Genomic DNA, 20,035 nt, shown 5'->3' with positions numbered 1-20,035 from the left:
GTCACCTGCTTGTCTCTTAACAGGTCATTGTAACAAAAATCCATTTACAATTCATTATTTGGTTCATCCCAACACCTTAATCCAAAGCCTGACAAAGCAAAAGGCCACAGCTGCAGCACTGCGTGGTGACTGTTGCGTCGACTCACTTGATAATGAAGAAATGAGACGGCATATACTATTCTAGTATTAATGCATCAAAATAGTCCAGGCAGGCAGCCATACCGATTTTATTAAATATATAAAACAGAATGAACAGTCAAATCAATTAGTCTACAAATAGCTTGTATAAACAGTGTCACCTAGTGGTCATTGCGGGAATTACATCAAGGGTTTACAAACTCAAATATTAATCTAAGTGAGGGTCTCCAACCTGCAGTTTAGAATTGCTGCTGTACAGTAATTGTCTACAATCTGCACGTGGGGTATGGGGACTTCGCTCACACCAAAGGTCATTCTGATGGATCACATTAGTAGGTGGTGAGGATTTTTAAAAATAGCCAGTGCAAATGCACAGTAGGTTATAGCATCTGGTGGTACCTACACTTCTATAGAGCCTGAACATTAGATTTGAAAAGAAATTTAGACACGCACTGAAACTGTAAAATGTACATTGCACTGATCAGTCAAACATTCTGTTCAAATTTTTATTCAAGTATTAGAAGCTGCCATGACCGCTAGCAAGAAACCCATATAAACTGGATGTGAATACAAATGTCTTTCATAATATGGAAAATATTCCATTGTAACACTGCAAGTGTTACTTGTAGTTTATGGCTACAAATCAGGGCACAAAACATGACATTTTAGAGGCTTGTGACACCTGGCCAGGCACCTGTACATTAAAATAATCTAAATTTAAAGATTCATAATTAAAATTCAAGAATATATTTACACAGACAAAAGAATGGAAATGTTCGAAAATGGAAACAAACCAAACCAGGTGCACATTATATGGAATTAACAAAGTAAATAGTCATTTTTTCCTCCACCCCCCTAGTCTTTCACCATGCATCTGAAGACTGAGGAGTTGTTCACTGACTGGAAGAGTCTTGATTTAAAGTGGTAGTTTCTTGGTAGAATTTTCAACAACCCATGGGTGAGTCAAAACTTCCTGGATGGGCAATCTGTGCAAAGGGTTGTGTTTCAGTAGTTTGGCAACCAGGTCTTTTGCTTCAGCACTGATGTTGTACTGAGGAGGGTATGTGTATTCCACCTATGGAAATATATAAATAAATAAAAAAATTAAAAAACTTGATTTACATAAACGAGAAACTGAAATCCTGCACACAAAGCACATATTTTGAAATGACAACCATCTAGATCAAAGTTTAGTTGACAGTAAAGGCTCAACTTGGTGTCCTTTTCATTTCAGATTTTAAAAGGTACCACTGATTTATAACTGCCATTGGTACAGACTTGGTTTTCATCTTTGTAAAATCGTGTTTAGGTTCCCCAGTTATAAACAAGGAATGTTAAGCTATTGCCCAATGTTCAAACTTTGATAAGGGGAAAAACTGGCCACAAATAGCCTCAACATGTACTTGCAATACTTCACCCAGTGATTTTGGTTGAGCTACAAAACCGCTTTTTACTAAAATGGTCTGTCATTTAAAAAAAAAAAAAAAGTATATAAGAGTAAAATCAATTTACAGTTGAAAGATATTGTGGCAATTCAGAAAGAAAGAACAGTGCAAACAACTTACCCTTGATATCCTACGATAAGTATCCTCATGAGTTTTTGCCTCAAAAGGAGGATGTCCAATGAGAAATTCATAACAAAGGACACCCAGACTCCACAGGTCAACATTTTGGTCATGAGGTTTCCCTTCAATCATTTCAGGAGGCAGGTAATCTAGAGTCCCGCATAGAGTCGATCTCCTAAAAGCAAAAAAGGAACTGAACATTAGCTTACAGCCAATAAAAAAATAAAGTTTGAAAACATACTTCTCTTCCATGTTTTTAAAACTTTTGTTACATCATTAAGATAATGGCTTTTTTTTTTTTTTTTTATAAATTGCATTTTCAAAAATGAAATCTTATGTACATATACATTACTGCTGATTTAAAAAACAAACAAAATACAAGTAAAAAAAAAAGTTTTCACAAAATAAGTGTACCTTGCAGAAGGAGCATGAACAGACCAGCCAAAGTCAGCAATTTTCAGTTCTCCATTGGCACCCAACAGCAAGTTTTCTGGTTTGATATCTCGATGAATTACATTCTTTGAGTGGCAATATTGCAGGGCATCTGCCAGTTCCATGATGTACTGCAGAACACAAAGTCAGTGTCTTATGAGCAGACTAAATTGTTCCAAAATAAACATTTGACATTTAAAATGCACATGAAATAATGTGAACTTACAGTGGCACTTCGATCTTCAGAAAACCTTCCACATCGTTGCAGCTCACTATATACCTGTCCTTTGGGAGCAAACTCAAGAATAAGGTACACACGAGAGGCATCATGGAAGTAGCCAAAAAGACGGAGTATATTGGGATGTCTGAAAAACAGGCAAGCCCACTTCATAACTACAACCATTAATGAACTGTGTCAACACATTTGATATAGAAACTTGCAAATTGCAAAAAACAGCTGACTACTGTGGTCAAGAAAAAAAGCTAAAATAAGTAAAAATAAAATTTTGACCACTTGCCTCAGATGAGACTGTATCTCCACTTCTCTCCTCAGCTGATGCTCTACACCAGCCTTCTCAAGCTGCTTCTTAAATAGTACTTTCAAAGCCAAGATGAACATGCTTTGTCGTTCTCTGGCTAGGTAGACATTGCCAAACTTTCCCTTTCCAAGAGGTCGCCCAATCTCAAAGTTCTCTAGCCTCCATGGCTTTCTACAGAAGGAAAACATTAAAATGTAAGAGAAAAGTAGCCTGGCAAAGCAGACTGTAGCTTTGTTTAGCCAAGCAAAAGAATAAGGTGGAACTGTGGCAATTAACAACTGAGCATTTGTATAAGATGGTAAATGTGTGTGTATATTTATAAAAAAATTCACTCAGAATCAGTAGAGGAAAAAACTAATAACTTACTGTGATCCCTTTGTTGGTTTATCTGCAAATACAAAAATACAAAATACTCTTAAATATTTGAAAGACAGGGAGGCTACATGTGCATTTATCAAATAGTTTTTCATACTCTGAGTCTTCTCAGTCTTCGGAGGCTCAGATACAGTGTTTTGCGGCTCCATCTTCATTTTTGTCTCTTGCACTTTTGGTGGGTTTGGTTGCGAGCTGGTCTTTTGCAGTGGCATGGGATGTACAATCTGAATAACCGGGTTAATATTTTGTCCATTAGCAGACATTGGCTTTACTACAGCAGAGGAGTGGGATACAGGTTTTTGATGTGTGACTGGTCGCTGCAGTCTCAGGGGTCCATTTGAACTACCCATGACACGCTGAGGCATTTGCGAATGTTGTGATACTGGAACACGCATTGGTCCATCAAACTTTGTCTGCAATGAAAATGACAGCACAATATTAACATTGTGATTCATGAACACAACACAAAAGAGACTACAGAGCAAGATTCTGATGCATTCAAATAGACTCCAGTAAATGTCCTTAAGTTTGAGGTTAAAAATGCGGTGCCAAAACGAATTATAAAACCCTGAATTTCCCAAATCGAATGACTTCAATAAATTTCACCCTTCAGGACGCAGTAAACGACATTTTAGACTAAAACTTTATTATTCTAAAGCTTTATTCTAAAACACAACAGAACTACAACCCCCTCAAATATTACCTTTGCTTCGGGCCTTAGTGGCTTGCCTTCCTTAGACATTTTGACCCTTGCGGAAGAATCCATTGCCTTCAACATAGAATAAATTGTCATTTTTGAAGAGTCAGGTACAATGCGACATGAAAAACATAACAAACAAGATTTTTTGAACTCATTAGCTACGAAGTATGATCCATTTCCCTAAATGTTCATCTGTGTGGCTCGTCTGCTTTATCACTGGTAACCATAGTAGACATAACGCTAATGTTAACCCGAGTAAATTGCCCACCAGACAATCAAAATAAAATCCAATAATGAATGACTTACCTAGGGTGGTGCTTCCAAGTGTTTTTTTAGTTTTAGTGTGTCCCGATCTTGTTGCGTTATTGGTATTAGTTTAGCTGACTAGCTAACCTTTAGCAACGTCGACTCCTGATTACTTGTGCTAAAACCACATGCTATTGTAAGCCAGCAATAAAACTACGATGAATAAGAATCCAGGAGACGGTTTCCAATAAAATGCATCTAAATGTGGTAGAAATCAGAGTAAATAAAGGATGTCGATCGCCTTGATCTAAAGTAAGCCCTCACTCCTCAGGTGCTTTTTTCAATTTTAAACAAACCTCCGTTCAAAACCTTTAAATCCAGCAGAGCATTTTGATTGGTTAAGGAAATCCTTTGCTTGATTCCCATTGGCTACGCAGATCTGACGTAAAGACGCGAAGAAACAAAACTCTTTCTGAACAGTAGGTGGCAGTAACAAGTGCCAAGAGAGAGATATAGACACATGTATTATTTAAATTTTATTTAACCTAAAACTGGTACTATAAAAGTGCACACTAGCCATGTAGGTAAATGCTTTAAAATGTCTAATTCAGATAATAATGATAATAATGTTGTGTTTTACATTATTGGGCTGTTCTTTACAGTGCAATATCAGAATTGACCACATGAGGGCACTAACCTTTAAAGAAATATCTGTTAACAATGATGCACGACAAGTTTGTTTTATTGCAAGATAATTTTTGTTATAACCTGAAAATATGCATGAAATATGCAAATATCTTCAAAATACCAATACTATATTACTCATTCAAAACAAATCATAGGTCTAAATAAATAGTACACAATAAAATTTAAAGAAACTAATGGCATAAGTACTACAACGATGTCCTGCACAAAAGACTTTCTTAAATGTAACTGTAACAACAATCACAATAGTGATATCAACATGTCTTTCACCATGTGTAGCAGCAGTTTTTGTTACATATTTTAGTGCAAATAACTGTATAAATGACTTACACTGTAAGAGCATGTTGAATAAGAGAACCTATTTTCATATAAGTTTGCTACAATTACACAAACTTGACAAACAATGAGGAAACATCTAAGAAAGTCGTATTCAACAAGACTATTGCAGAGGTACGGATCCCTTCATTTTACATAAGATAAGTTTCAGCCAGGCATCTGTGCAGAGTTTCTTGAGGTCCCATGTGAATTAACGTAAAGAAAGGTCTACAAAATAATAATAAATACATTCAGTGATGCTGGAATACATTTCATCACTATTTACAAACAGCGTCTTCTAGTTGACTCACAATCACATACAGTACTCACACATCAGGAAAGCATGTCTGTCATAGAAAAGTTCTGCTGGCATTATAAGGTCGTCTTCCAGATTAAACCACATATGGCCAAAGGTGCTTTTATAGCCAAAGACCAATGGGTTTCCTTCAGCTTGTTAACTGGCACATTTTGACTGTTAGTGCACGCTGTGCTTTCCTTTCCTCTTTATCAACACTACATCTACAAGGGTTTGATTTAAATATGTCCCTGAGCAAGTTTTCAGAGTGGTCCTGCCAAAGGGCAGCCACAGTGTAATTGGTTATATTTAAAGGTAAAGATAACCTTAAATGAAATATCCGTAGCACCATCAAGCACCGAACTGTCATAAAGGAAGAAGAATATATGGAGATACAGTTTGACACAGATTCTGGGAAGTGGTTTGGGGTCACTGATCTGTGACTGTGGCTGCTGCCATTGGAGACCGTATGGTTCCACGGGCTGTGGCTGCCAGTTCTTCAATTTCAGAATTCAAACGTCTTATTACCCACTCCATTGCTTCACGGCCCTGCATAACACATAAATATAAAATATAAATGAAATATAATATATAAAATGACAATGTAAAACACAACAACATTCTATGACTATTCTAATGACACACATTCAACTTCATATTGTTGACTTATGACATAGGTCACATTATGATTTGTAAGATTTTTGGATTTATGGTTTTAGGATAAAAGACTTGCCTTTCCAGCATTAGTAGATATGGTGCTAGCCATAACTCCCTCCAAGTAGCTGCTTAGACTTACTCCTTTTACTGAGATGATAGCTTCCTGTGTCAATATAGTTCTAGAAAGAGAGTGAATAGTATTAATAATGTTTACATATGGTAAGTTAACAAACATTAGTATGAGTAGATATATTTACTTTTCTGGATCTTCTGGATGAGGTTTGTATGTTAACTTCTCATCCACAGAAACCAAGTTTGTTAAAGTAATCTGAAAAACAAACACAACAAATGCAAAGTCAGACGTTCTCAAGTTAGAGTGTCTTTAACATTCCCAAACACAGCAGTGTTCAGTACTGAAACATGAGTCATGATGAAGCTGTACAACTAGTACAACAACTAGACTGAATGCCATTAACTTTTGGCTAAACAATGTTTACAATAGAACAATCTGCTAAAGTAAAATATCACCAAACAGTGGACTGGTTATGGGAACTCACATTAGTAGACTGAAGTTCAAGGGTCTTCTCTTTAGGATCCACGACTGAATGCTCTTGAACATAAGTGCATGTTCGTGAGTTACCAATGATCTGAAGAAATACAACATAAGAAAAAATATATGTGTTGGGCTGTATAATATTTGCAAAAAATTTACAAAACAAATTGTAACTTAGAATTATGAAAAAAATATTTTTTTCGTCAAAATTGAGAATATTGAATTGTATATTGTCATATACTCTTGATTAAAATTTAAATTAAATCACTTGAATATACGTGTTGACCTTATGAGCAAACCACTTGTTTTGTAGATATCTACAAATGACATCCCAGAATATCCATTTTTAAAATTTCAAATAATTTTCTTGGAACTGAGCTGCACCCTATAATTCTATGAAATACACAATACACAATTAGTATAAACATGCATAACTTGCTCAGCTAGATATTGTCGGCAATTTTGTAGTATTTGTATGACAAAAAATGCCTAAGGGTGTTTTCACACCGACAGTATTTGGTGCGCACCAAACGGTCCATTCGAACCAGAAGTGGTTAGTTCGGTTCGTTTGCGTTGGTGTGAAAGCGTCAATCGGACTCGGACCCGAACCAAATCAAGCGGACCGAGACCGCAAAAAAGAGGTGGTCTCGGTTCGCTTGAATCCGCACCAAATGACCAACTTTGGTGCGGTTCCTCTGGTGTGAACGCGAACCCGGGTCCAAACCATAGACAGTATGGACAAACGGACTATTCCAAATGCATCATGGGAGGGACACGCGTCTCCTCTGCCTGAAATGACGCGCTGTACGATTCCAGCGCAGTAACAGATTGTTGTCCAGACGCAGACGCGATTCATTTTCAAATTATTTTACCAACAATGGCCAATACAGAGAATGTAACACACGAAGATCAGAGCAAGTATCAGTGTGCGAACGTGTGGCTCCAGAGTGAGTCAAAATTGGGGGTGCGTACCCCTGTTCGGGACCTACACGCACAGAGACGACCCGGTGTTCCCCGTGATCACACAGCAACCAACATTTGTTATTTTAGGCTTTAATTAACCAAATAATTTTACGGCAATAGGCAATCGCCCATTCAATTGATACAACTTGAAAAAGTCCCTGCTTTTAGCCTAGTGTGAGAAATACAGTCGGACTAGATCCAAACCAGAGTCCCGAACCAGCGGGGGCAGCTCCGGTTCAGTCCGGGCTCAGAGGAGCTGGAGCGGGGAGCCTCGACCTGAGGAAGCGCTTTCCCCGGGAAGAACCAAATGCGCGGAGGACGGACGCTCAGAACAACATATAACAAACCAAACTGGACTCACGCTTCTGTCCGGATGCTGCACCACCTCGGAACCAGCCGTGGTTCTTGAGCGCGGAGAACCGGAGCAGCGCGCCCGGACCTGTAGTCCACAGCGCATTCTTGCTTTTCCCGCACGGAAACAGCGCGCAGACGACGGAACGTACCCGCTCAGACCCAGTCATTGCGCACTGGTCTTGCTCGCCACTGTTTGGAACCAGCACATGGAGGATGAAGCCTCCGGACCATCTGACCAACGCGCTTGTAACAGACCAAGGACCAGACCCCAGCCCCGTCCTGAGGAGCTGTTGGCTGCTGCTGTTACCTGAACTCTGGGCTGATGCGGTGAGTTTGTACAAAGTTCTACATGTTGCTGTTTTATGAGTTCATGGTGATAATTTGAGATGAGGATGGCCCGTGGTATTAACAGGAACATCGGTGTTGATAACTGGAGGTATCGCGGTTTTACCGGGGAAACAGAGACACGTGAATCGAACCAGTTTTGGTTTGTTTGCCGGTGTGAAAGCGGACCACACTGGAGTGTATTTGCTACATAATAACAATTTTATTGCCTGGTGCGGACCAAATAATCGAACTAGCGGTGTGAAAACGACCTTAATGTACATAAGTAGAAGAAAAAAAGGGATGGGATTATAATATGGCTGTGTTGATAGACTTCAAGGATATTCTGACGGCCCAATATTAAGACTCAATGTTCAGTCTTCCACGTACTGACATGAAAAGTTACATCACATGCTGTTATAGGTGACACTTAAGTAATGACAGGAACGACACCGTGGCGCACAGCCATAAAACAGCATTTATCATGCAGTTCCATGGTGTCACTGAGCAGAAATAGCCACAAGGGTTAAGGGCATGCTTGGGGTATCAACTGGTTTCCAATCATAAAACGACAGTGGTCTAGAGGTGAAAACTTGTGTCAAGTTTCAAGTTTTCTGAAGTCAGTGATCCAACAAGAACACTTACAGATTTCACTATAGATGGGAGGCCCCACTCTGTGCTGAGAAGTCTTTTACTGTGTAGACGACCTTGCGTGTCAATAGATCGGTCCAAAACATCAACACCAATGACACTGGGATTCATGGGGTTTGGGTACTTCTGCATAGCAGCATTGGTCACGGTTTCCCATGGATGGCTGTAACAAAAAAGACAAAACACCCTTTATGTACAACTGTCTACAGACAAATTACACATACTGGCATATGTGCAAGGAGGTTGCAAGAAAAATAAATGCTACTTTCAAAGATAAATACTTTTCTTTTGTAAACCCTCTTCATTACATAAAACGTGTTATGCAATAGGCTACTAAAACATAGCCGACATTTTACACAATTATAAGATACAAAAGAGCTCTGATCATAATGAGCAAAAAAGAGCAATGAAATGGTGTCAAGGAGAAGGGTGAGAGGTGGAGGGCGTGCCCAGCGTGAAGCTGATGTAAGCGCGACATCAAAGTAGGGGAAAGGTTGAGCATGTGGACCTGACCGGCGACTTTTATGCAACACTGAGGTCTTTGTAACTCCGGCAGCCGGAAAATGACTTTCTTTTGTTTTGTATTTTAATGTCCTTTAATAGTATAACATTTTCGTATTAGTCTGAGAAATATGCAGCGTAAAGCCAAGATCCAAACCTAGAGACAAATGCTACTTTAAGAAATGCCATTTTATGACAATTAAATTACTATCGTCTAATCGTTCAGCCCAAAACATTTTGGTTGTCTATATTGCTTGATCCACTAAAGTAATTATTATCAGGAAGATCAGGAACATAATGTGAAAACTGGGGGATAGAAACCATCGAGACAAATCCTCTGTCCTTAATCTAGTAAACTAGCTGCATTTCATTGGCACAGCAATGAAAGCGTCTACTTACTTGAAAATGTGTTCCGATGTCCAAATCTTCATGGTTTTTCTGGTACCTTTTAGATGTGAGCACACGGCGGCTGATTGAATCCCAGTATGTGTAAGAAGAAAATCCACTCTCGAGGACGACTAGCGCGCGAGGCTCCACCCCCGTCACCCTTACCCCGTACCCGGCACCCACCCACCAGCGGCGTCACGAGTACGAGTGTCTGTGACGCACTTCCGTACTGTTACCGCACTGTCCTACCCTGTCCTATCATGGAAGTATAATACGAAAGAACCATGTGTCCTATGTACTATCCCCAGAGACAAAGCATGGGAAGGGCTTCGTGGAAAAACTATTTAGGCTCATTGACTTTTAAACTGAATTTCTTCATTAAATAATCCATGAGTCGTATATAAAATGTGTTATTCTTATTATTTTTATATACTATATACTTACTTACTTACTATGAACTATGAAGGTATGTGTTCTTAATAAAGACTGAATTAAAATGAATGCAACTATGTGCTGTAATGCTGACAGGCTACTTCAAATACAATAATAGTCTATAGTCAGTAATAGAGATCTGGGTTGTAGGTTACCTTAACCTCAAGTGATTCTCTATAGTTTTCTTCTGTTTATTATTATTGTAAAATCAATTTTCAGTAATGGAAATATAAGAACATAAGCCATTAGTACAAAATATAACAATATAACATAATATAATAATATAAAACACATGTATATATTATATTAAATAATAATCAGTTCTCGGTTTTTGTCATTCAATGTGAAACCTCCAGAATAAACTCACTGAACTGGTGGTGAGGCCTATAGACTAGCACCCATGAATGATTTGGAGGTGCTAATAGAGAGAGAAGAGACGTTTGTAAGAGAAAATATATTTTTCCAACTTTAGTCGTAAGAACTGGCAATCCAAATTGTGAAGCTGCTTTTGAAGCCTAATATTGGATCTAGAATCAAAAGACAACATGTAAAAAATGTACTCATATGCCTACATGTATAGTGCTCTTGTCATTAAGAATAAATCAGCATTACTTTTGTTATTAGTAAAATAAAAATAATTTGAACATGCATACTTGATATCTTAGTTGACAGCATTTCAAGAAACATATAATTGTATTTAACAGCATTTTAATATGAACAAACAGGCCTAAATAAATCTCAAAAATCATCATTGAACTCTAAAAAGAATATTCACTAGAGCAAAACTAATTTGTATTCAGTATAATCAAGCCATATCCATTTATGTATAAAGGGCCTTCGAAGTAGACTATAGTTTGTCAGCAGGTCATTTACACGTCATGCCAGCTTATCTGTGGGCACAGACACTCCAGCCTAGTTCTGTGTAATCACCATGCCCCAGATTGTAACAGTGGGAGGAAACACTGTGGCACAAGCTGTCAGCATGCTGTCCGTCAATGGACAATTTAGCTAATTAAAAAGTTATCACAAAAAAGTGGCCATATTGTTAAAAAAATGACACAAATTAATTATATGCTTGCAAGTTTTCATTTTTGTTTTCAAAACTAAATGTTTATATATATATATATATATATATATATATATATATATATATATATATATATATATATATATATATATATATATATATATATATATATATATATATATATATATACATACATACATACATACACTGGTCAAAAATGACTTAAAGATTAAATATAGGAAGTAAGTGACATTTATACTCCACAAGTTGAAGGAGATTAAATAATGCAAACAAAAATGATCTGTACAATCATAATTGTAACCAAATCTATGGGAAACACAGACAATTTGTAGCACAAGGGACAAAATGTCAACAAAGTCAAACTGTCAACTGTATCCATTGTGAGTGTAAAAAACACCCACTTTTTGGCCAAAGCATCAAATCTTACTTTTAAAATAACTGAATTACATAAAACATCAGAATACTCTTTTAGACAAACATTTACATTTTCCCCATCACTTTTTACAATCATTTCTATTCATCCACTGTCTCCCCACTTATCTCAGTCACTGTTTCCAATCGAACCTCTGTTTGGGGCTGCACATTGGCTGCTGGTATTGAAAAGGGCACCTCCTCCTCCTCTTCCTCACCATCCCCATCCATTTCTGCTGTAGCATCTTGGTACTGTTGGTACTCTGACACCAGGTCGTTCAAGTTGCTCTCAGCTTCTGTAAACTCCATTTCATCCATACCTTCTCCAGTATACCAATGCAGAAACGCCTTGCGCCTAAACATGACTGAAAACTGCTCACCGACCCGTCTAAAGATCTCTTGAATAGCTGTGTTATTGCCGATGAATGTGGATGCCATTTTGAGACCACATGGTGGGATGTCACACACAGCCACCTTCACATTATGAGGGATCCAGTCCACAAAATAGTTGCTATTTTTCTGTTGGATTGCAAGCATTTGCTCATCTACTTCTTTAGTTGACATACGCCCACGAAATACACCTGCCACTGTAAGGTAGCGCCCTCTTCTGGGATCACATGCAGTCATCATATTACGTGCATCAAACATTTGCTGTGTAAGCTCAGGAACAGTCAGTGCTCTATACTGTTGGCTTCCACGAGGAGTTAAAGGGGCAAAGCCCGGCATGAAGAAATGAAGACGAGGAAACGGCACCATGTTTACAGCTAGTTTTCTCAAATCAGCATTGAGCTGCCCTGGAAATCTGAGCGAAGTAGTTACCCCACTCATTGTCAAGGAGACAAGATGGTTGAGATCTCCATATGTTGGTGTTGTGAGCTTCAGCGTACGAAAGCATATGTCATAGAGGGCTTCATTGTCGATGCAGAAGGTCTCATCTGTGTTCTCCAGGAGTTGGTGCACGGACAATGTGGCATTGTAGGGCTCCACAACTGTGTCCGAAACTTTTGGAGACGGCATAACGCTGAAGCTGTTCATGATGCGGTCAGGGTATTCCTCTCTGATCTTGTTGATAATAAGGGTGCCCATGCCTGAACCAGTGCCACCACCCAAAGAGTGGACCAGCTGGAAGCCCTGGAGGCAGTCGCAGCTTTCACTCTCATTCCTCACCCGATCTATCACCTGCTCTACAAGCTCAGCCCCCTCTGTGTAGTGGCCCTTTGCCCAGTTGTTCCCAGCTCCAGAGTTTCCTACAATGGAATCAGACAATGATTTGTAAAAAGTAATAGGATCTAACTTCAAGACACATCACAGCAAACCAACACCCTATATTTAACTTGATCCCCAGTGTCTACATTATTCCCACTTTCTTCATATAGTCATTTGTTATGTTCTCCGTTCTCGTTGTGAAAAAAACAGTGCCAATGTAAACGATACCATATGAACATCACTGCTGGATGAGTTTAAATGCATGTATTAATGCATGTATTTCCCAATAAGTATACAGTTACATTGTAGCTATATAGTGAAAGTGAGACAAAGCAGGTCATAATGATCTGATCCACTGATTGAAACGTCATTCATTAAATGTTGTTTGGGAGTAAGTGCGCAGGCTTTGTCTCACTTTCTGTGTTCACTGTAGTAGCCTAGCACCAGTGATGTGCATAGGGTGACCATATTTCTGTTTGTGAAAACCCAGACATCTTACCGGAGGTGAGGGATTGGAGCCTCGACATTGAGCTACCCTCACCTCGCAATCTATTCACATGGCCTCCCACTTGTCCCGACCGGGCCGGAAAATGGAGAATTTCTTGTACAAGTCATTGTTAAATGCACATTTGCGCTTTGGCATGTTGCAGACTGACCGATTGTTTGTGTCTGCTCACTCCTTCTGAGTCACAGAGAGCTATGAGAGCCACTCAATTTAAAGGCCCCAATGAATGGTAATGAAAACCCAGACATTTCCATCACTTTAAAAAAAAACCCGGACACCCAGGATAGGACGCAAAAAACTAACATGTCTGGGGAAAAACGGATGTTTGGTCACACTAGATGTACATATTCCTATACATTTTATGATAAACAATAATATGTGTGCCATGACCATTATATGACAATGACATTGTATGTCCGATAATCTCCATAAACGTAATAAATACATTTTGAAATTGAGCTATATCTGAAATGATGACCTGCAACAAATATGAACTACATCAAAATATAATTTTCAGAAAAAAAAGTCAGTATATAATGTGTCATAGATCAATATAAAGTTCAACTTAATCTCACCATGAATGAAATTGTCAGGTCTAAAAAGGGGCCCAATTCGACTCCCTCTGACACTGTCCATAGTTCCTGGCTCCAGGTCAACGAGTAGAGCTCTGGGCACGTATTTTCCACCTAAAACATAAAATATGCTGTTAGTAATATTTCTATGGTTAAAACACAGCTAAAGCAGGAGTTAGTTTGTATTGAAGGAGGACTATGTTAATCATCTGGTTTACAACCTGCTTGTCTTGTCTCTTTTTGGCCTGAAATGTTACACAGTATTGCATTAAATTTATGTATCTCCATGGAGACAAAGAGGTAGCGCCATTAGGCCAAGTTACAGATCAGAACTGTACCAGAAAAGTTACATAGTGCACCTTTAAAATATTATCTTAGTTTTAATTATGAGTAATAGGCTACACATAATTCCTCATCTGTCCCAATAGCATCCCCAACAGCCACCATTCATACAGGCAAGAAGGGATACTTGTGTTAATGACACAATGACAATATGCTATGCTATTGATCTGCTGACCTTCTCAGTCACTTCTGCCTCCGTCACAATTTGGTTAGCTACTTGATTGTTACAATGATTTTCTATTTTTTACCATGAGCCTCATTGAAGTAGACGTTGACCCTCTCCAGCTGTACACTGGAGTCTCCTTCATAGATTCCTGTGGCATTGATGCCATGTTCTTCGCTGATCACTTCCCAAAACTGAAACAAACCAAGGCAAGGCAAGTTTAATTGTAGAGCACAACATGTACATACCATAATTCAAAGTCATTTACAGAAGAAGAAGAGTGCGTTAAAATCACAACACAGACAAATGTGTCAATAAAACTGAAGTGCCCGCCTCAGTGTTCCTCTTGTCACCTTGATAAGAGCAGTCTCAGTGTTAAACCCCACTGGAAATAGTTTTTTACTTGGCAACTTTTCGCATTTTCAAGGCCACGTACAGCAGGTTTGAGGAGATGGACAGGTAATTACTTAATGACCACAATTTTCAAATCCCTGGAATGTTAAAGAATAAATTAACATGTGAGTGGTGGTGCTCAGCATACTTAAGAAATCTAATAGGAACAGCTCAAGGCAGCATGTGGGGGAACCCGGTGATGATTACTTGGACAGTTTTTTTTTCAGTCTGTGTAACATCTAGATGTGTGCCCATGCACCCACTGGGGTTCCAGGCACTGCGGACTCACTAAGGTTCTTGATCTTCCCCTGTAGTTACTGTGCTGCCTATTCACACTCATTATAAATTAATAAGACTTGCTCACTCAGTAGGGTGAGCATACTATTACAAAATAGTGTAGTTTATTCTGCACAAGGACAGAATAAATAGCAGCTAAAGTGACTTCAGTGATTGATTAACATTATGTTACAGTAATGTGCATGACTATCCATGGGTTTCAAAGTGATGAAACATTTGCACTGTTGTCCAAACAATTAACAACTCTTTTGAATATAATTTTGAATAGTAAAACAAGGATCAGAAATTTGATGAGAGAAATAAGTAAAAAATATTTTTTTCACCACAAAGATTAGGAAATGTAGTAGTTTTACTGTTCCTTGTCTTCTAGTGCAGCTTTCTTATTTAGATTATAGGCAGGTACTAATTTTGAAATACTAATGAAGTACAGATATATTGTTGTTCTGTTTATAATAATCTAATATGTAATCCAATCTAGTATTCCATATTTATATTTAATGTATGAACAATCTTTTTTTCAAAACATATATTTTTTAACAGGATATAAAAAAACAAACGCCTATCTTTTCAATTGCACTTTCTCTTTTGAAAGACGACATGATAAAAATGTCACACCCATGCCAGTTTAGCCTGGCTCTTATCTTTTTCTTCAATGACTAACAGGGAACACCCTCTGTCACTCACAACAGATGGCACACAGTTGCTTAAAACACAACACATTTACAAATTCTTGTTGAAAATGTAATACTGGCTCAATCACAAGCACAATACAGAGTAATCAATTTACAATAAAAGGAATTAATACACATTTTTAGTAATCTATAGTGATACAGAAAAAGTAAAAGTCTGAATATTTTTAGATTGTTTTACTTGAATTAAATATTTAAAGAAAAATATAAATATATAAAATAATAGCAACATTAATGTATTCATTTTAAAGTCATTTAGTATTAATTTCCTTTGTAATTTAATGTAACAAAATAAACTAAATACAATTGTTCTCAGTGACTCCTGTTGCACATCCTGTACTTTTTGCTGTACGTCACAGACCTTATGGGTTCACACAAGGACATCCTGGGGCCTAAGGGGACGACTGATGATAAACATTTAGGGAAATTAATTAAGGTAATAAAATACACTGTTACGTGGTATTTTTTCTACTGAAATGCTTTCTCAGGAATTCATATATTTTTAATTAATTGATTCTCTTATTCATGTTTTGCAAGTTATGGCAAGCATCCTCTGTCACCATAGCAATTAACAATTGAAATAAAAATTATATACATATTATGCATATTTTGAAGGTGGAAAGGTCTTCACAAAATCCTTCAAAACAAGAAGGAATCATTTGCCTATAGAGATACTAATAGCTATTAGAGAGAGACACTATGCTATTAATAGGTTGAAAAACTGTAAATGCCATATTGTACCCAATGTTATGGCTCATCTGATGTGGTTTCTAATAAATAGTAAAAAGAAATTAATAAATGTTATTACCTTTGAGCCAATCTGGTTGCCACATTGTCCAATTTGAAGATGTACAATTTCTCGCATGTTGATGGAGTTATACAAAAGCTGGTAGGGGTTTCTGATCCCAAGTGCTTCATAATGTGAGCTTTATACTGCCTCCTTCTGAGGTCATCAGTGATGTCAGGAGGTCTCTTCATACTGTAGCAGAATATTAGAAATACAACAAAACAACAAAAATCACTGATGCCATGTTTATTTAATTAAATGAAACTATTGTGTTTCACATATTACTTTTAGTAAATGTGTCAATCAAAAGATGGCAAGACTTTAGTTTAAAAGCTAAGCACAAAAATGAACCGGGAAAAAGAACAAAATACATGAGAGATGCTGCCATCTTCTGGCCTAAAGGAGAAATCTCTACTTCAGCATAAACAAAACTACACCTGTACATATTTATTATTAATAGGTGAATTAGATGTCATTGTTCTTGCAAATATGAAACAATTTCAGTACCTTCTGTGCATAGATGGAAAAGGACTGTGGTAAGTTGTACATGAGTGCAGTGCCATTGCCTGCATCACTCCTTCACAGAACCCAACTGGCCTGCAGGAACATCAACAAGAAATCAGATCAGTTTATTATTCTTTTCGTAATTCAGTATCAAAATCAGTTAGTGAGTTGTTATTTCTTATTTTGCTGCAAAATATCTAAAACTAAAATTAAATTCTGTGAGTTAAATTTTTTTTAGGTTAAAGGTTAAGATTATTGTTAAAGAATAGTTATTTAATAGTTTAATTAATATTTTATTTAATTATTTTTTTCAAATAAACCAAAACACACAGAGACAGAGACAAATTTTTCCTTTTCTGAAATCTGTTGTGGTCAACGGGAAGAAGCGCCCTCTATGGTAGCATGAGTACTATTATTGGAAAGCCCTGTCGCTCTCTTGCTGGTTACTGTCACTATTACTACCGCACTATAACTTCAACTAGTACCACAGTCACTTTGATCATACTACAACCACCAGCACTTCTACTTCCACTTGTAGGTAAAATATATGAGACATGGCCACTAAGGGGCTTTGTAATGGTTACCCCCTCTCTCGTTCTGGTCCCAGGACAGCCTATATGGCAGCTACCCCTGAAGGATAGAGCGAGGTAGCCTAATTCATTAGCTAATTCAAAAGCATTAGTCTGAAGGTAATGGGAGGTGGAGTAGTCTATTTAGAAGTCATAACAGGAATAATAATGGAAGCAGGCCTGTAACAATACCACATTTTGAAGGTTGATATATTGTCAGAAAATACACAACACAAAACAGTACAAATAATTAAACATATGCAAACAGATATATACACACTGACCTCAATATATTTCCAACTATTACTTATTGAGTCAATATTGTGACAAGCTTCTGTAAAAGGAGGTGGTAGTGGCTGCAGTAATGTATAGTAGTTTAGTCACAAACAGAAGCTCCATTTCAGCTCAGGCTCAAGGATAGGAGTGGGGCAGGTGTCTCGGCTTGAACAGTGCGTGCCCTAGAAAGAACCAGGCCTGCACACTGAGAATGGGTCACGTTGAGCAAAAGACATGATGAACTTGGTAGGACTTGAGTAGTACCTATAAATCCACACATTCTCCATAAGCTAGACATATATACACCCTTATGTTCCTTGCCTTATTTTTCTGTTCAAACTTGATAAATGAGGGTTTTGGGGCTACAAATTGGCTTAAGTCACGATACACTGAGACTTTCTGCCCTTTAACAACAGCAACAAATAAACAAACCTTTTATATCAGTGTCTTTGTGTTTAATTTAAAGGGGTGACACTGAAATTAAAATAAATAAGAATAACACCATCTTCTTCAACATTATAAGTGATATTATAGATGCAATAATACAATTATCTAAAATTCCTTCTAAAACAGAGTTTGCAGCATATACCAGAAGGTTAGATTTTAAAAAGATGCATGGCGACAATATAGCATCAATAAAAAGAAACAAGGGTTATCTGCATTAAATTCAACACTGAAGACATATAGTACATTCAGAAGGCAATCCATAGAGACAGCATCACTGTAATTTTGGTTCTGGGGTAAAAAAAACAAAACTGAAATAGGCCTTGACTTATAGTGCCTAGACCATTGTTCTCAAACTGGTTGGTCATTACTCCAGGTCCTCGGCAAATTGTGCTTTACTTCTATTATGGATTTGATTTATATTTCGGTCTCCACTGGAGCTTATTTAGGACCATGTTCAGAATTGGTTAGATCTATTAGACCTGGTTATAACCATTTGAAGCAGAATAAGTATAGTATAATATAATAAAAACTATTACAGGTCCATGGTTATAACTTGGTAAATTCTCAGAAAGTCAAGTATTTATTTCTGTGCTACTTGCAATCCAGTCATTTTATTTCTATCGTATCTTGTTGTGTAACCCTAGCCTATAGCCTGTAGTAGAAACGACCGGCCATTAAAACTGAATGTAAATTTGGGGGGGAAATCATCAAATGCCTAGTTTTTGTTGTGTTTCATGCAGTTAGCCTTATCCAATTTCTTACCTTATTTTATATTTTTAGGACTGTTGATGATTGTATTTAAGAAGATAGTTAATAAAAATTGCTTCAAAGAAGGCGCCTCTGTCCCCCTCTGTACCTCTGCTTCACGACGCTTTAGTCAGTCATGTGATCCAGCCCATGGATCCTGCCCTGCTCCGGTCAGTTTATACGGTCTATGGTCAAGCCACGACAACAAGGGAACAGTCCGCCCTGCACGGCATGTTTCAAAATAAAAGCTAAAATAAAAGTTTTATTTTTGAGTTCAAGTATTGTTAGATAAAATTAAATGTGCTCTTTGTACCCTGTACGCTGTTAATCTAATGAGTTATTTAGGCGTATGTTTTAACAAATATATACATGTATTTTTATAACAATTTATCAGTTAGCCCAAGTTTTTACAAGTTAAAGTCCTGTTCTTGACCATATCAATTATTAATGATGTCACAAAATGTGTGTGAACTGGGAGTTTTCTTTCATTATTTAGTAAACCCTAAGTAATTGTAATATCTTGTTCTTTTTTTTTTTCAAGGCTATTATTTATCAACAAAACATTTTGGCCTCCCATAATAAAATACACTATTCATGTATCTTGAATTTTCTCATTATAACTGAAACTTTACCATCCAATTGCATGCAGTGCTGGCTGCATTACATTGTTTTTAGGCTGTCCGGTATCTTTTTTTTTTTTTTTTTTTTTTAATTCCTGTAGAATTCTCAATACATGTAAACTAAAATTACAAATAATAGGTAGTCTGAGATTTATGCATTCATGACCACAACCTATACCTGAGTAGTGAATACTAACTTAATTCCTCAAACAGAATCTCTATATGACACTGACAAAGAAAGATGTTAGATACAAAAAAATAGGCCTCTATGATAACAAAGTACTTGGGAATAACAAATTAAGTAAAAAAATAAAATGAAAAATAAAA

At 37.3% G+C, this 20,035-nt stretch overlaps 3 protein-coding genes across 3 annotated transcripts; all 3 read right to left on the bottom strand.

Annotated features, from left to right (window-relative positions):
• Positions 1-203: 203 nt before the first annotated feature.
• Positions 204-4,581, bottom strand: aurka (aurora kinase A). Its single transcript, XM_055160584.1, is given in 11 exon segments — positions 204-1,066; positions 1,069-1,213; positions 1,704-1,878; positions 2,118-2,266; positions 2,362-2,500; positions 2,654-2,845; positions 3,041-3,062; positions 3,147-3,273; positions 3,343-3,462; positions 3,753-3,818; positions 4,056-4,581. Coding segments are annotated over 10 exon segments (1,167 nt in total). The 5' UTR covers positions 3,816-3,818; positions 4,056-4,581; the 3' UTR covers positions 204-1,031.
• Positions 4,582-4,721: 140 nt separating this feature from the next.
• On the bottom strand, positions 4,722-9,872 carry LOC110170213 (PRELI domain containing protein 3B-like). Its single transcript, XM_020935847.2, has 6 exons — positions 9,713-9,872; positions 8,807-8,975; positions 6,525-6,614; positions 6,225-6,295; positions 6,044-6,146; positions 4,722-5,859 (listed from the first exon to the last, which is right to left on the bottom strand). Exons 1-6 carry the CDS (start codon positions 9,742-9,744, stop codon positions 5,740-5,742), a joined length of 585 nt encoding a protein of 194 aa, XP_020791506.1. The 5' UTR covers positions 9,745-9,872; the 3' UTR covers positions 4,722-5,739.
• Positions 9,873-10,823: 951 nt separating this feature from the next.
• Positions 10,824-16,714, bottom strand: tubb1 (tubulin, beta 1 class VI). The gene is made up of 4 exons (XM_020935909.2): positions 16,567-16,714; positions 14,465-14,573; positions 13,878-13,988; positions 10,824-12,838 (listed from the first exon to the last, which is right to left on the bottom strand). Exons 1-4 carry the CDS (start codon positions 16,621-16,623, stop codon positions 11,694-11,696), a joined length of 1,422 nt encoding a protein of 473 aa, XP_020791568.1. The 5' UTR covers positions 16,624-16,714; the 3' UTR covers positions 10,824-11,693.
• Between the last annotated feature and the right edge of the window lie 3,321 nt (positions 16,715-20,035).

This window comes from Boleophthalmus pectinirostris, unplaced genomic scaffold (genome assembly GCF_026225935.1).
Source record: "Boleophthalmus pectinirostris isolate CB_2022bp ecotype Guang Dong unplaced genomic scaffold, ASM2622593v1 HiC_scaffold_3, whole genome shotgun sequence".
Taxonomy (NCBI): Eukaryota; Metazoa; Chordata; class Actinopteri; order Gobiiformes; family Gobiidae; genus Boleophthalmus; species Boleophthalmus pectinirostris.
The sequence above is the reverse complement of the archived record's forward strand: the minus strand, read 5'-3'. Positions and strand labels throughout refer to the sequence as shown.

Coding starts and splice junctions, on each gene's coding strand:
- LOC110170213 (XM_020935847.2), bottom strand. CDS start 9,744: ATGAAGATTTGGACATCGGAACACATTTTCAA. Junction 8,976..9,712: donor ACATCGGAACACATTTTCAA/GTAAGTAGACGC, acceptor TTTTTGTTACAG/CCATCCATGGGAAACCGTGA. Junction 6,615..8,806: donor TCCCATCTATAGTGAAATCT/GTAAGTGTTCTT, acceptor GTATTTCTTCAG/ATCATTGGTAACTCACGAAC.
- tubb1 (XM_020935909.2), bottom strand. CDS start 16,623: ATGCGAGAAATTGTACATCTTCAAATTGGACAATGTGGCAACCAGATT. Junction 13,989..14,464: donor CTACTTCAATGAGGCTCATG/GTAAAAAATAGA, acceptor TTTATGTTTTAG/GTGGAAAATACGTGCCCAGA. Junction 12,839..13,877: donor ACCTGACAATTTCATTCATG/GTGAGATTAAGT, acceptor ATTCCATTGTAG/GAAACTCTGGAGCTGGGAAC.